Source organism: Dipteris shenzhenensis, chromosome 2, assembly GCF_047967505.1.
Source record: "Dipteris shenzhenensis isolate YYH24624 ecotype China chromosome 2, Dip_SZ_1.0, whole genome shotgun sequence".
In the NCBI taxonomy this organism is placed as follows: Eukaryota; Viridiplantae; Streptophyta; class Polypodiopsida; order Gleicheniales; family Dipteridaceae; genus Dipteris; species Dipteris shenzhenensis.
The window spans coordinates 33064216-33076349 of NC_141597.1; the positions used below are offsets into that span (position 1 = coordinate 33064216).

At 47.5% G+C, this 12134-nt stretch overlaps 1 protein-coding gene across 1 annotated transcript; it reads left to right on the forward strand.

Moving 5' to 3' along the window:
- The first annotated feature begins 9823 nt into the window (after positions 1 to 9823).
- EMB3143 (YCF54) lies at positions 9824 to 11114 on the forward strand. Its single transcript, XM_087395036.1, has 3 exons — positions 9824 to 10182; positions 10290 to 10516; positions 10605 to 11114. The coding sequence occupies exons 1-3, from the start codon at positions 9919 to 9921 to the stop codon at positions 10783 to 10785; spliced, it is 672 nt and encodes a 223-aa protein (XP_087251162.1). The 5' UTR covers positions 9824 to 9918; the 3' UTR covers positions 10786 to 11114.
- Positions 11115 to 12134: the final 1020 nt, after the last annotated feature.

Below are 12134 nucleotides of genomic sequence, written 5' to 3' on the forward strand. Positions count from 1 at the left end.
GCCAACTATACTGCATGGGAAAGGATGGCATCATGCGTAGGTGCGTGTGCAAGCACGAATATATTGACATGCTCAAAGAAGCCCATTCTGGGATAGTAGGTGGTCAATTCGCCCACTGACGCTACGGCACGTAAAGTGTTGGGGACAACTCTCTTCGAAGATGTAGCTATGTTTATCAAGCGATGCGATCCTTGCCAACAAAGAGTGCAAATCCCACATAAAGCGGACATGATGCCCCTAATAGGAATATTAACAAATCATCCCTTTGAGAAATGGGGCATAGATTTTATTGGCCCGATAAGCCCAACCGCTAGAGGAACAGGGGGCAGATACATTATCCTAGCCCACACATTATTTCACCAAATGGGTGGAGGGGTGAGCCATAAGAAAATATGATGCATAGTCCATAGCAAATTTTTTATACGAACAAGTCATCACACGGTTTGGGTGCCCCTTAGAATTGGTCAGTGACCAAGGAACTCATTTCCTCAATGAAACTATAGCAATTCTGACTAGCAAATTCATGATCATACATAGGAAGTCAAAGCCATACTACCCCAGGACAAATGGTTTGGCTAAGAGCTCGAATAAGACATGCTGCAAGATTATAACCTACACTGTGGAAGCCAGTCATACTGACCGGAAACACAAGCTCATTGCTGAATTGTGGGCCTACCGAACGTCTTACAAAGTGACCATGAACTACACCCCCTTTAGCTTAGCCTTTGGGGTGGAAGCAGTTATGCCAATGGAATATGTAGTGCCCAGCCTTCGCATCACGGTCAAAGAAAGGCTCACCAAAAATGCCTTGGCAGAGCACTTAATAGATCTCGAATGGCTAGATGAAATGACATTATGTGTAGCCTATTGCCTCCGAGTGGAGAAGGCACGGCGCAAAAAATGGTTCGATCGCAACCTCCAGAACAAGGACCTCAAGGAAGGAGATCTCACACTTCTCTATAGCATCTGCAACACCAAATGTAAACTTAAATACAGGGACATGGGTCCCTACCATGTAGTAGAGATTACTCCGCAAGGCGCATGCCGAATAGCTACCCTGGATAGAGTGGAAATGGATGGCTACCTCAACAGGAGAAAATTGAAAAGATACTATGACCCCCTCACCCTATAGACCCTCCAGGCCATCCGTGTTTAAGGCAACACTTGAACATCCAGAACCGCCGACAGGCGACTGATGAACTAACGGTAGATCCAACTAGGTTGAATGTCCAATTGCAAGGCCCGAGCTTACGCATCCAGGCACTCGCGGATTTGGGAGTGAGCCATAACTTCATCTCCCACGAAGTATGAGAAGCATTGCAGGTACCCCTAAACCTTACTGCAGCCTCAGTCTACACAATCAACGGTCAACTCTTAAGCACATTGGGGTATGTGGACTTGAAACTAATGGTTATTCATCAAGAAGTAGAGATTCATTTTTATGTTCTCTCCATAGACGCGATCGACAAACATATGATATTGGGAAGGACCTGGTGCCATACTGTGAATTGCCAAATTGACTAGAGGGCTCAAACAGCAACTCTCATGAACGGGGGGAGAACTATAGTAATTCTGCTTTGTGAAGTTTGTCCCACCTCCCCCATAGTACCACCACCCGCAAAAGGCAATGAAATTGTAAACAGCAGCCCCCAACGCTCCTAGCTCCGACCCTCGAAGGAAGTCTAGGCCGAGACAACGCGAAGTTCTAATCGCAATGATAGCAAGGCATGCCACAAGCTACTCTTCCACCCCTACTGCCCACATAGAAATGTCATGAACAACAGGTATAAAAAGCCATCCTCTGTGCACAACGTCACTTCAACAGGAGTCAACCGCCCTGGAAGACCTAAGTAAGGGAAGGGTCTCAGATCCCTTCTTGGCCCGCACAAACACAGGCAATCCCATCCACAAGAAGGGCTCGATGCCACCAATTTCCTCAACTGCAAGGGACAATTTCACCACTCCAAGCACAACGGCCTCACAAGCGGTGGGTTGTGACGACGAAGCTCTTAAAAGCCCAAGACTACTACCAAGGCGAGTGAGCCACTTGGGTCCACAAACTTCCAACGACATCAAATACGCAATCCCAACTCATTGGGGTTCAGAAGGTAGTAACACAAGAACCTGTGTCACCTCTGGATGCAGTCCCACAAGAACCTACCCTCGAGCCCAACGCAACGAACAAGCCCTCAAGCCCACGGAGTGCCATGATTCCACAAATAGTACAACTCAATAGAAGGTCACTCAGGCTCCTGAGGAAGCAACAAAAGAACTGACCCCTAAAAGTGGGGTAGTTACACAAGAACCTTCCTCCAAGCCTGTGTGCATGCACTTTACTCTAAATAGAGCACCGACGGTGCTACCCGAGCATAATCTGTCTACCACATCAAGGGTTGCGGTACCACAAGAACCTGTTTCCACCCTGATTACAGCCACACAAGAACCCACATGCCTTACCCCAAGAGAGATCCATCAAAGGGGACACAGCAAATGATGGGGCACACCTGACAACCAGGATGATGTACAAACTCAACGCGTGCTCTACTTGGCTGATGATGTGGTCTGCTGCTCCTCGACATTCATCTCCATTGCATTCCACCTAATCATCCAATCTAGGTCTAGGTGAGTCTGTATGGTAGGCTCACGAGTCCTTGGTATCCCAATGCACCCACTCATTCACGATTAGCATTAGGTGAATATGGCCAGTACATTTTCAATGCATTTTCTTTGTGTTTTGGATCCTTGCACGCTGACCTCACAAGTCTATGCATCACCTAGTCCATTCACCCCAGTTTTCCCCTCGCACGCATTTTCCTTTTTTCCCTTTTTTCCTCTTCCCTTCATTCCCTCTTTACCCCCCCCCTTTTTTTCCTCTCTCTCAAATTTTGACATCTGCTATTCCCACGGCCGTCGCCTTTTCTATATCCCCATGGCTGTTGCCTTTTCTGTATCCCCACGGCCATTGCCTTTTCTGTATCCCCATGGCCATCGCCTTCCTCCTATCTCTTGCTATCCCCACGACCTGCTGCTATAGCTCCTATCCCCACAACCCGTCGCCTTATGCTATCCCCCCGGCCGTAGGGATACCAAAAATTATAAAAGGCCACGGATCCCGACAACGAATTCTTCGAATTGGAAATGAAACTCAGCCTCTGTCCCCCAAATCCATAGTCCACTGGCCCCTCTGATATATATATATATATAAGTACACCCTCAGGGACAATCTGGATGCCCTCTGATGTTCCAATAGAGGAACTGCAAAAAGAGGAGGTAATCTTGACGCAATAGGCCACTACTAGTAGTGCAAGCCTCCCTAGCACTGACATGCCTTGGACCCATTGTGGACTGCCTTTCCTTGTCACCTTGACATTAAGGTACTCAAGGAATTCCTCCAAGCCTACAACTTGAACACCAAGGTCGGCATCCTCCGCGACGCAACAAGCACCCCCCACTTCTACCACCTCAATGTTGGATGTGGTGCGTGCTGCCTTCAGCCTCCACGTCATTGCAAAAAAGTACTCCTAGAAGAAAAAGCTACACAAAGCCCTCGGTCAGATCTGCAACTATGACAACCGAAAGAAGAGCAAGGGCCGCATCCACTTCTCCAAAATCCCCAAGACAGAGTTGGAGAAATTGGCAGGTCTGCTTCAGTGGTGGCTGCAAGCATACGAACCACCACCAATCAATCGTGCCCAACATCCTCACAAGATTGGCAGTGCCACAGGTGACCAACTGGGCCGATTACTTATGCAGTTAGATGCGGAAAGCTCATGGCAAGGTCCTCGGCAACCCCATGCTATATATGACGGTGCTCTACCACATGCTACAGCCTCAACCGCTGATCGAATATGGGCTGGCCGACAAAGCATCCACAGGACTTGTGCCCACAGAAGAAGAGGAGATGGTGGCTGTACCTAAACGACCAAGGATAGATTCGAGCACCACCCCCTCCAGCTGTCTTGCTCAGGCACCCCTAGACAGTTAGCTATGCACCCAATATGAAGACCGCCAAGTGCAAGAATTCCTTAGAAGGAAGCACCGCGTCTCGAGCATGCCGCTCCGCTCTCTAAGGGCAAGGCTACCACCTAGGACCCCATCAAGGTCGACGACTTCCATGGGGACCATACTATCCACATTGGCCTCCACCCTGGAGCCCAAGGTACTCAAACCACCCCCTCTCCTCCCCAAGTCTCGGCCTCAACTTCCGCCCAACCCCAAGAGACAACCTCCTTCATCACTGGATTCTCTTCATCCCCATGGGTCGGGCTCATAGAAGCCCTCCAATTTTGGAGCGCACCCCAGCACCATGTCAACCGAATAGCTCTCACATGTCGATCAGATGGAGCTCCAGTTGTTGATGAATGCGATGGCCCAGCTCCCACAGGTGGCGCGAACAATTTTGCAAAGGAGTCAAGAGAACACCTCCTAGCTATCATCCTCTCTCCTCCAGGCATAACTCAGTGCACGTGACATCCACATGCTTATGCGCACAAGCTACAAGGCAAATTTCCCTCAACAAAGCAAAGAGATAACGGGCCAAGGCCGAAGGGCTGGAAGTCTCCCTCACCAACAAGCTCAAGGATGACCTTTCTACCAGTGAATCCCTGGTCCAAACCCTCATGGACCAGTTGGATAAGGCAAAACCAGCCTTCGTGCCACATAAGAACACAGGGCGCAAGCTAAGGAGCAGTAAGCTAGACTCAAGGAGGGATCCGACAGATAGATCCAAACCCTCTAAGATGTCTTAGCACAAGAGCGCACCCTCACAATCACCATGCAAGAAGAGAACGAGAGCCTGTGCACCTCTGGCCGCCCAGAGGAATCGACATTGGAAGATAGGGGGCAGTAGGAGTTTGAGATGTACTAAGAGGTCTTTGCACAATTCGCCACTTACACACTCATCCCACACACCGTTCCCCCAAACACTTTAAATTCACTTCGATGCACTCTGTGCATAGAACCTGATCTTCCACATAGACCTCACCGCCCCTCTTCCGCCCAATGCACTCCAAACCATCCTTCGCCCGCAATCCCGAAAATTGCATCTTCAGACCCTAGCTGCCCACCCCATCCTACTCAACTTCCACGCGTGGTGTCGGGTCATCAAAGAGTCCACAAACTATCCATAGGATGATGAAGTGATGCAGCTAGCGAAGCCCGACAAACTTAGCCCATGGGTATGCACTCCCGATAGCCTCCAAGCGACACCAACTAGATGTAGACCTATGGCTAGGCCTCCGTTGTCCAAATGCAAAGGCAGCTAGTTGCATATTGTTCCACCGCCTACCATCCCCTTGGCATAATCATTTTGTATAACCGGGTGCTACAAGCTCTCCAGGACTCTCTCGAGTCTCTGGTTAGCAATTTTGAAACTATCCATGTAGCCTACCCTGAAGATGTCATCGAGGAGGAAGGGCAGGAAGCCATAGTTGTCTTCAACACCACCGCCCCCCCCACCGAAATTCCATAGCCACCTCCTACAGATCCCACCCAACCCCCCCCAGCAACCCGCCAATCCCATCCCGCCCCCTCTACCTTGCACAAACCTCCCGAAGTACTCCTCCAATGCCTCCAACACAAGCTCTGCACAGCACGAGACCTCCCAATCTATCTCCTCCAACGCTGCTATCGACCTTCTGAATGAGGCACTCAACACGCTCTTGAAGCCGGTGAATTTTGAACCTACGCCCATTGATCCGTCCCTTGCAGGGACTACTGAGGAGGAATCTATGCCCATGGATGACGATGATGTCCCTCCAGCACCCTCCTCATCCTTGTCCGAAGATATCCAATGGCGACCCGATCTGCAGTCCTTCCAAGGCTTGCCCGACTGCGCCCTAACACATCACTGGAAGGCTTAGCTCAAAGGCTCTCACCTCCACCTCTACAAAATTATGAAAGTTTGCCCCCTCACTCAGTTCATTACCGAGTCCTTCAACGACTGGTGGTGAACCCATCTGAAGTGCACATGTGGCGAGTACCACCTTGCTCCAACTACTCGAAGTACAATTTTCCCAAGGAAATGACTCAGGAGGGATTTTTTTTCCACCTCTAGTCATTCAACGATACCTACGGCTTTGTTCTTGACCCGTAGTCGTTGCAGTGGTCCACTTCAACCGCCTCATCCTCTTGCTCCTCTGTGATCTCCTCGCCCACAGTTGGCTGATCGACGGCAAGCTCCATAATCTCAACAACCAAATTGTCTTCAACCCCGACATCGGCCCCTCTTAGTTCCAGGATCTCCGCCTCTACCTTCGAAACCTCCATGGCCATCACATTTGTACCTTTGAGGACATGCAGGCCACCCACTTTTGGAAGTTCTGCTCATACTTCACACGGATCACCCCCCGCCAATTGGACCACTATGCAGTCCTCTAGACAATCCTCTCCACCTGCCTACTCTAGCGTGGCTGATTCGAGGGCGGCAGATCAACACAACAAGAACAGGGACATGTTAACAACTATAGCCATGGAGCACGGTGATGGGGTTTAGGCCGCAAATGGCTCAACATTGACCTATTCCTGCGGGTTTTGAGCCTCAAATGGCTTAACACAGAGGTAGACGTTTGGACCATCCAAATTGGCAAGGATAACACAAGAGCCATTTGGATCCCGCATATGGATAACACAGGAGCCATTTGAAGATGAGAGGAGGTCGAGAGAATGCCTTGGTGCCATATGGGCCCAAGTGGTTGGAACAAAAGAGATATGAGAGAGAGTGGTATAAGGAAAGGGTTGGCCTCCCCTTCAAAAGGTGACTTGTGTAAAAGGCCAAATGGTTGACTTTGGTCTCCATTATTGTATGCACAAGTTTGGAATACAAGCTCCCTCTTCTCTCCAAGAGTGTCTTTCGGTGTTCTCTTGTTTCCCTTGTAGTACCTTTGTGTTTGCCACTCCATCCCCCTTCATTCTTCCCTTCCCCTCTCCCCCTCCCTCTATTCTCCCATCTTCCCTTTTCCCTCTATTCTCCCTTCTCCCCCTTCCCACTTTCTCTCATGGAAACACATTGTAACAATCTGGGAGCCGCTTGAGTGACACTTGTGGATGGCTCGTACTTTGTAATGCTCTCACAAGGAGTAGCTTGAGCGGAGGCTCTATCGGCATTCCTTCAAGATTGCCACGACACGTGAGTCACCATTGAGACTACACAAGTTCACATTGGGTGGCAGCTATCTTTCGAAATGATATGTGAGGAACTACCATCCTAGGTGGACCAATGAAGAGCATGCACTTCACAGTTGTTGCAAACAACTCATGCAAAAATAGTTGGTCAGCCTACAAGGGTTGGGCAAGAGATGGGCGTCGATTTGCGATTGGATGCCCTTGTGGTCCACCACATTGTAGACGAATCAACCATCGCTGCACAGTGTGAGCATCAGTCCTGATGGCCATATGTCTAGCCATTCGTCTTGCTTGAACTATGAACACAACCTCATTGGCTTTGCAAGGGTTCTAAGGGATGTCTTGTTAGTGAGTTGCTAGTTAGGTCCATAGTTTTGATGTTAGTTCATTTGGTCAATTTGACCATGCAAATTGTGGCTAGTATGAGGTTTAAGTGTGGGTTAGTAGTAGTTAAAGGGCTTCTAATGTGTTAGGGTTTAAGGTTTTTGTTTGCTTATGGAGGTCCTAAATGTTCGTCTTTTGTTTGTCCTCTTATGGAGATCCTAAATGTTTTTTTTGGTTTTTGCGAGCAAAAAGATATTTTAAATTAAAAGAAAGAAAGAGGATTACAGCTCAAAGCGCAAAATTCTAAACTCTGCCTAAGACAAAGGCAGCAAACTAGAATTTAGTAAATTCGCCGCTATAAAATTTTAAAACCCTAGAGACTTCCATCTTCAAATAAGACCAAATGGAGGCTGAAACATGAACCGGTAAATGATCAAAGGCTGTTGCATTCCGGATCCTCCAGATGCATGTGGTGACCAAAATCTTGTGCTCAACTTCTGTCATTCGTTCACGAAAAAGCTACCTTCCAACGTGGCTCAACATATACATGAAACTTTGCTAGCCAATGGAAAATGGATCACCAAGCAGGGCATATGAGGAGACAACTCTAGAATAGATGGACGTGGGATTCAACAGCAATCCAACAAAGTGGGCAAAAAGGAGAGATATTCGAACACCATTTAGAAATCCTGTCACACCTTGGGTACTTGCAGATTATTAGTTTCCATGCGGCAAAATTAAGGATATCGGAGAAAGTTGTGCCCCAAATCAAATGAAGGCGCATATCCTAGATTGCCACATTATCTCTTGGAGCAAAGGCATTCTATGAAGTTTTAACTTCGTGAGCAAGACTGGATTCATCTGGCTGTTGGAAAAGTCTCGAAGCAGAACGTGACTAGCATTGTTCCCTTTCTTGTTCACCCAGAAACTCAGATTCAGAGAATCAATGTAGGTTGATGTTGAAGGCCAATCCTCCTTGACGAAGGTGAGAAAAGCGTGCATGAAGCTGGATTCGCGAGGGGTAAGTTGATAGATGCACATGAGAGTATCAATAGGAATCCAATTTTGTCTTCCAACATCCCAAAGATCAAACCAAGTGACCAAACCACGCAAAAAGAGCCCTTTTGAAATTCTTGGGCTAATCGTGACAGGTGGCATGCTAGTCGAGAACGCAAATCAGTTGAACCATAAGTTGAGAGACAAAGAGGCGTCATCTCTAAGCATATTTGCACCTTGCCATCTGTAATTGCGTAGTCCATGCTTCCATACCCCAATTAAGTTAGAGAGTAAATTTGACGACCAAATCTCGATTGGAAAGGGACAAAAAGGCAGTTCTTGCCAGTGACCCCTGAAGCCCAAGACACCACTTGTCTGCATGAGATGCCGAGCAATACTTGCCCACGGTGGGTGAGAATGTAGACAAAGCACCCATTTGCAACACAATCGATGGCTATGTGAAGCCGTAGATGTCAGCCCAAGACCACCTTATAAGTGGGAAGCTATAGCAAAGGACCATGCAAAGGAACGCCATATACCGTACCATAAGTCCCTGGCCAGCCGATCAAGCTTTGCAAGGTAGGCATCAGAAAAAGGTAGCACCGAACAAACAAAGACCAAAGTAGGGAGAAGGATGTGCTTAAGAACAACGACATGGCCCAACAACGATAAACGTTTATCTTTTGTTAGGTATTACTCTCTAAAGATGGAGGCTCTCTTTGTCTCTTGTATGGCACCACCTTTATATTACTCATGCCAAAATAGGCACCCAAGTCCTTACTTTTATTTAACCCCCCCCCCCCCCCCCCGCGCACCCCCCCGCTCCTCTTTTACCGCTTTTCTCTCCTCTCTTTCACTTATCTACCTTTCCCCATATTCCTTCACATTCACTTGCTTTTTGGCTTGCCATGGGTAGGCCTTAGTGAAAGTTGTGGTTTTGAGATGGGAAAAATAAAATCATTGTTATTATTTATGGTCTCTCATGTGTTAATGTGTGGTTGGTGCACTTGTAGAGCATTGATGATTTGGGCAATTTGCATTTGCTCCTCCTCTTTACACACTCTTAATCTCATTCTTCCTTTTCCTCCAATTTTATACTCTCTGGTGGGCATTTCACTCACAAAGGCAGGCCTAATGAATGATAGAGATATCATTCACCTTGTTCTCCTCTGTTTCTCTTTACTTAGCCAGCACTCGAGAGTATTATGAAACTCTAAAATCCTACGAAACCATGTGGCACATTTTAAGCGGTTAGATCAATTGGCTTATTATTAGCTACTTAGAATATAGTTAGGAGTTGGCGAGTTTCGTTTGGTTCCAATGTACACCTATAGTTTCCCTTTTACAAGTTATTGGAAATATTACGTTACGCTTCCAAAGGAAAGGGCAAAGGGGATGATGATGATGATAAGGCTAATTGGGTTGCTGACTGCAGTGAAGCTCTCGTCTCGCTAGCTGTTGGAGAGCTTGCTGGCTATGGCGACCTCCGCATCCTCCCATTCCCTCTCGCCCTCTCGCCTCCTCCATCGCCACGACTCCTTCACTCCCAAACCCTCTCGTGTCCTCTTGTCCGTCTCTCCTTCTCCTTCAGCTGAAGCCTATGGCAGTAGCATCAGCATTCGTTTCACCTCCAGCCGCATTAGCGATTCTGCAAGAGATTTGCGTCTCCACCCCCTGCGCGCCTTGGCTGCTACTCACGAGTCTATCACTCAGGCATCAGAACAAACGGGCGCAGCTCAGGTTCGTCTTTTCCCCTGTTTTTTTGGCTGTTGGGCGTCCTGTGCCTTTTATGTATGTTTTGAATTTTAATTACTCAGACAAATGTCACGCTTCATTGCGTTGAACAGAAGACGAAGTACCACTTCCTCGTTGCCAATGCTAAGTTCATGCTGGATGAAGAAGAGCATTTCCAAGAGCTAATGAAGGAGAGAATAAGGAACTTTGGCGAGCGCAATAGAAAGCAGGACTTTTGGATTGTTATCGAGCCCAAGTTTCTCGACAAATTCCCAGGCTTAACTAAGCGCCTAAAAAGACCTGCCGTCGCTCTGGTCTCGACGGATTATCTCTGGATAACGTAAGCTGCTTGCTGATTAAATGTATTTCACTGATGTTTTTGTTCGTCAGATGTTTCTGATCTTAACAAGCTCTCTGATGTGTTACAGGTTTATGAAGCTAAGGCTTGACCGGGTTCTTAGGGGAGAAATCGAGGCCGAGACGGTCACAGAGGCATTGAAGTCGAATCCGGTTGATCTGAATTTCGACAAGCCAGAAAAATGGACAGCACCCTACACCAAGTATACTGGTGCCTGGTGGACTCAGTTTCTCCCCCCACAGGAGGAATAGCTTATGTGACTGAACCTGTATTGGTGCTCGTTGAAAAAATTGAACGGCATGGACAGGCTGCCCAGAAGAGAACGTTAGGCTAAATTACGTCTGATGCCAACCGTCAATTTGTTTAGAGGAGACAGCTTGGCCACTTTCTATAGCAGTAGAAATCATGACTTCATTGCCAAAACTATTGCATGGTTTTGGTCCACGTTATTAATTCTAGTGCTTTTCCTCCCCTAGGAGAGGCTGCATGTCATAAGGGATATGGTTTTCGATTTGTCTATCATTTCATGGGGTTATTCTTAAGCAGTTGTTTTGGGGTTGCTTCCGGTTGTTCATTTTGGTATATATACAAAATTGGTCAATTAATGGGACTTGAGATAATGTTTATAATTAATCATGTATTGGATCTGCTGACAGTCTGGTTCCAAGTCACTTGGCCATGGGGCGACCTTGTGCAAGGCATCCATCAGTATCTTGCTGGACCATACTATTCTTGTTGGGACTTTTGAATGCCAACGGTCAACCCAGTTCAAGGCATCCGCCAGTCTTTTGCTGAACCACGAGTGCATGGATGGTCAATAGGCTTGCCTGTAGTTGTACTTGCAGGATTGTTCTCCCTTGAGGTGGCAGTGCCCACACACACTCGTGCACTCTTTTTCAGATATTGGACCTAAGAAAGCACAATGAAGATTGAAATTTGATAGAAGCTGAGAGATTTGGCTTGAGGGAGAAGCAAGAGGTATAAGAGCTTTCTGCTTCCTTCTTTAGTGGTTTCACAAAGCCGAATAATTGAGGTGGGAGGAGGAATGAAGATACATCACGGATTATTAGGAAAGGGCAAGGTTGAGATGAATGTTCAAGACCTAACCGGATTTACCAAGATCCAATGATTTGGGTACCTTAATGCTAGGACTGTGCGAGGTTCAGATGAAGAGATTCATAGTGAGGAGGACAAGAGTATCGAGGAAGTTGAGGGGCCTACGTTATTGGTTTTTAGGGAGCAAGGTGCAAGGATTGAAGGGCAGACAGTGGCCGTGCTTTAGTTCCTCCGCGAGGGGTCTCATGTAACTGATCCTCGGGGGAGCAACTTCATTATGCTATGAAAGTGGAAGGAGAGGATGTTGCTCGACGAGATGAAGAGCTAGTTAAGATCCTTAGTTGGATATTCAGCAAAGAGATGCCCTTCAAACCAAACATGATGAGTTGCTAGAGAAGAAACACTCGGTGGTGGTCGAGATGTGCTGGATGACATTTTTGACTGGATTCTTGTGGGTGTATCTCTTCTTTTCTAGTAGATTGCCCATTTATGAGGACATCAAGAGGCGGTCTGCACTTGCTCTTCACATTCCTTGCACTCCCAA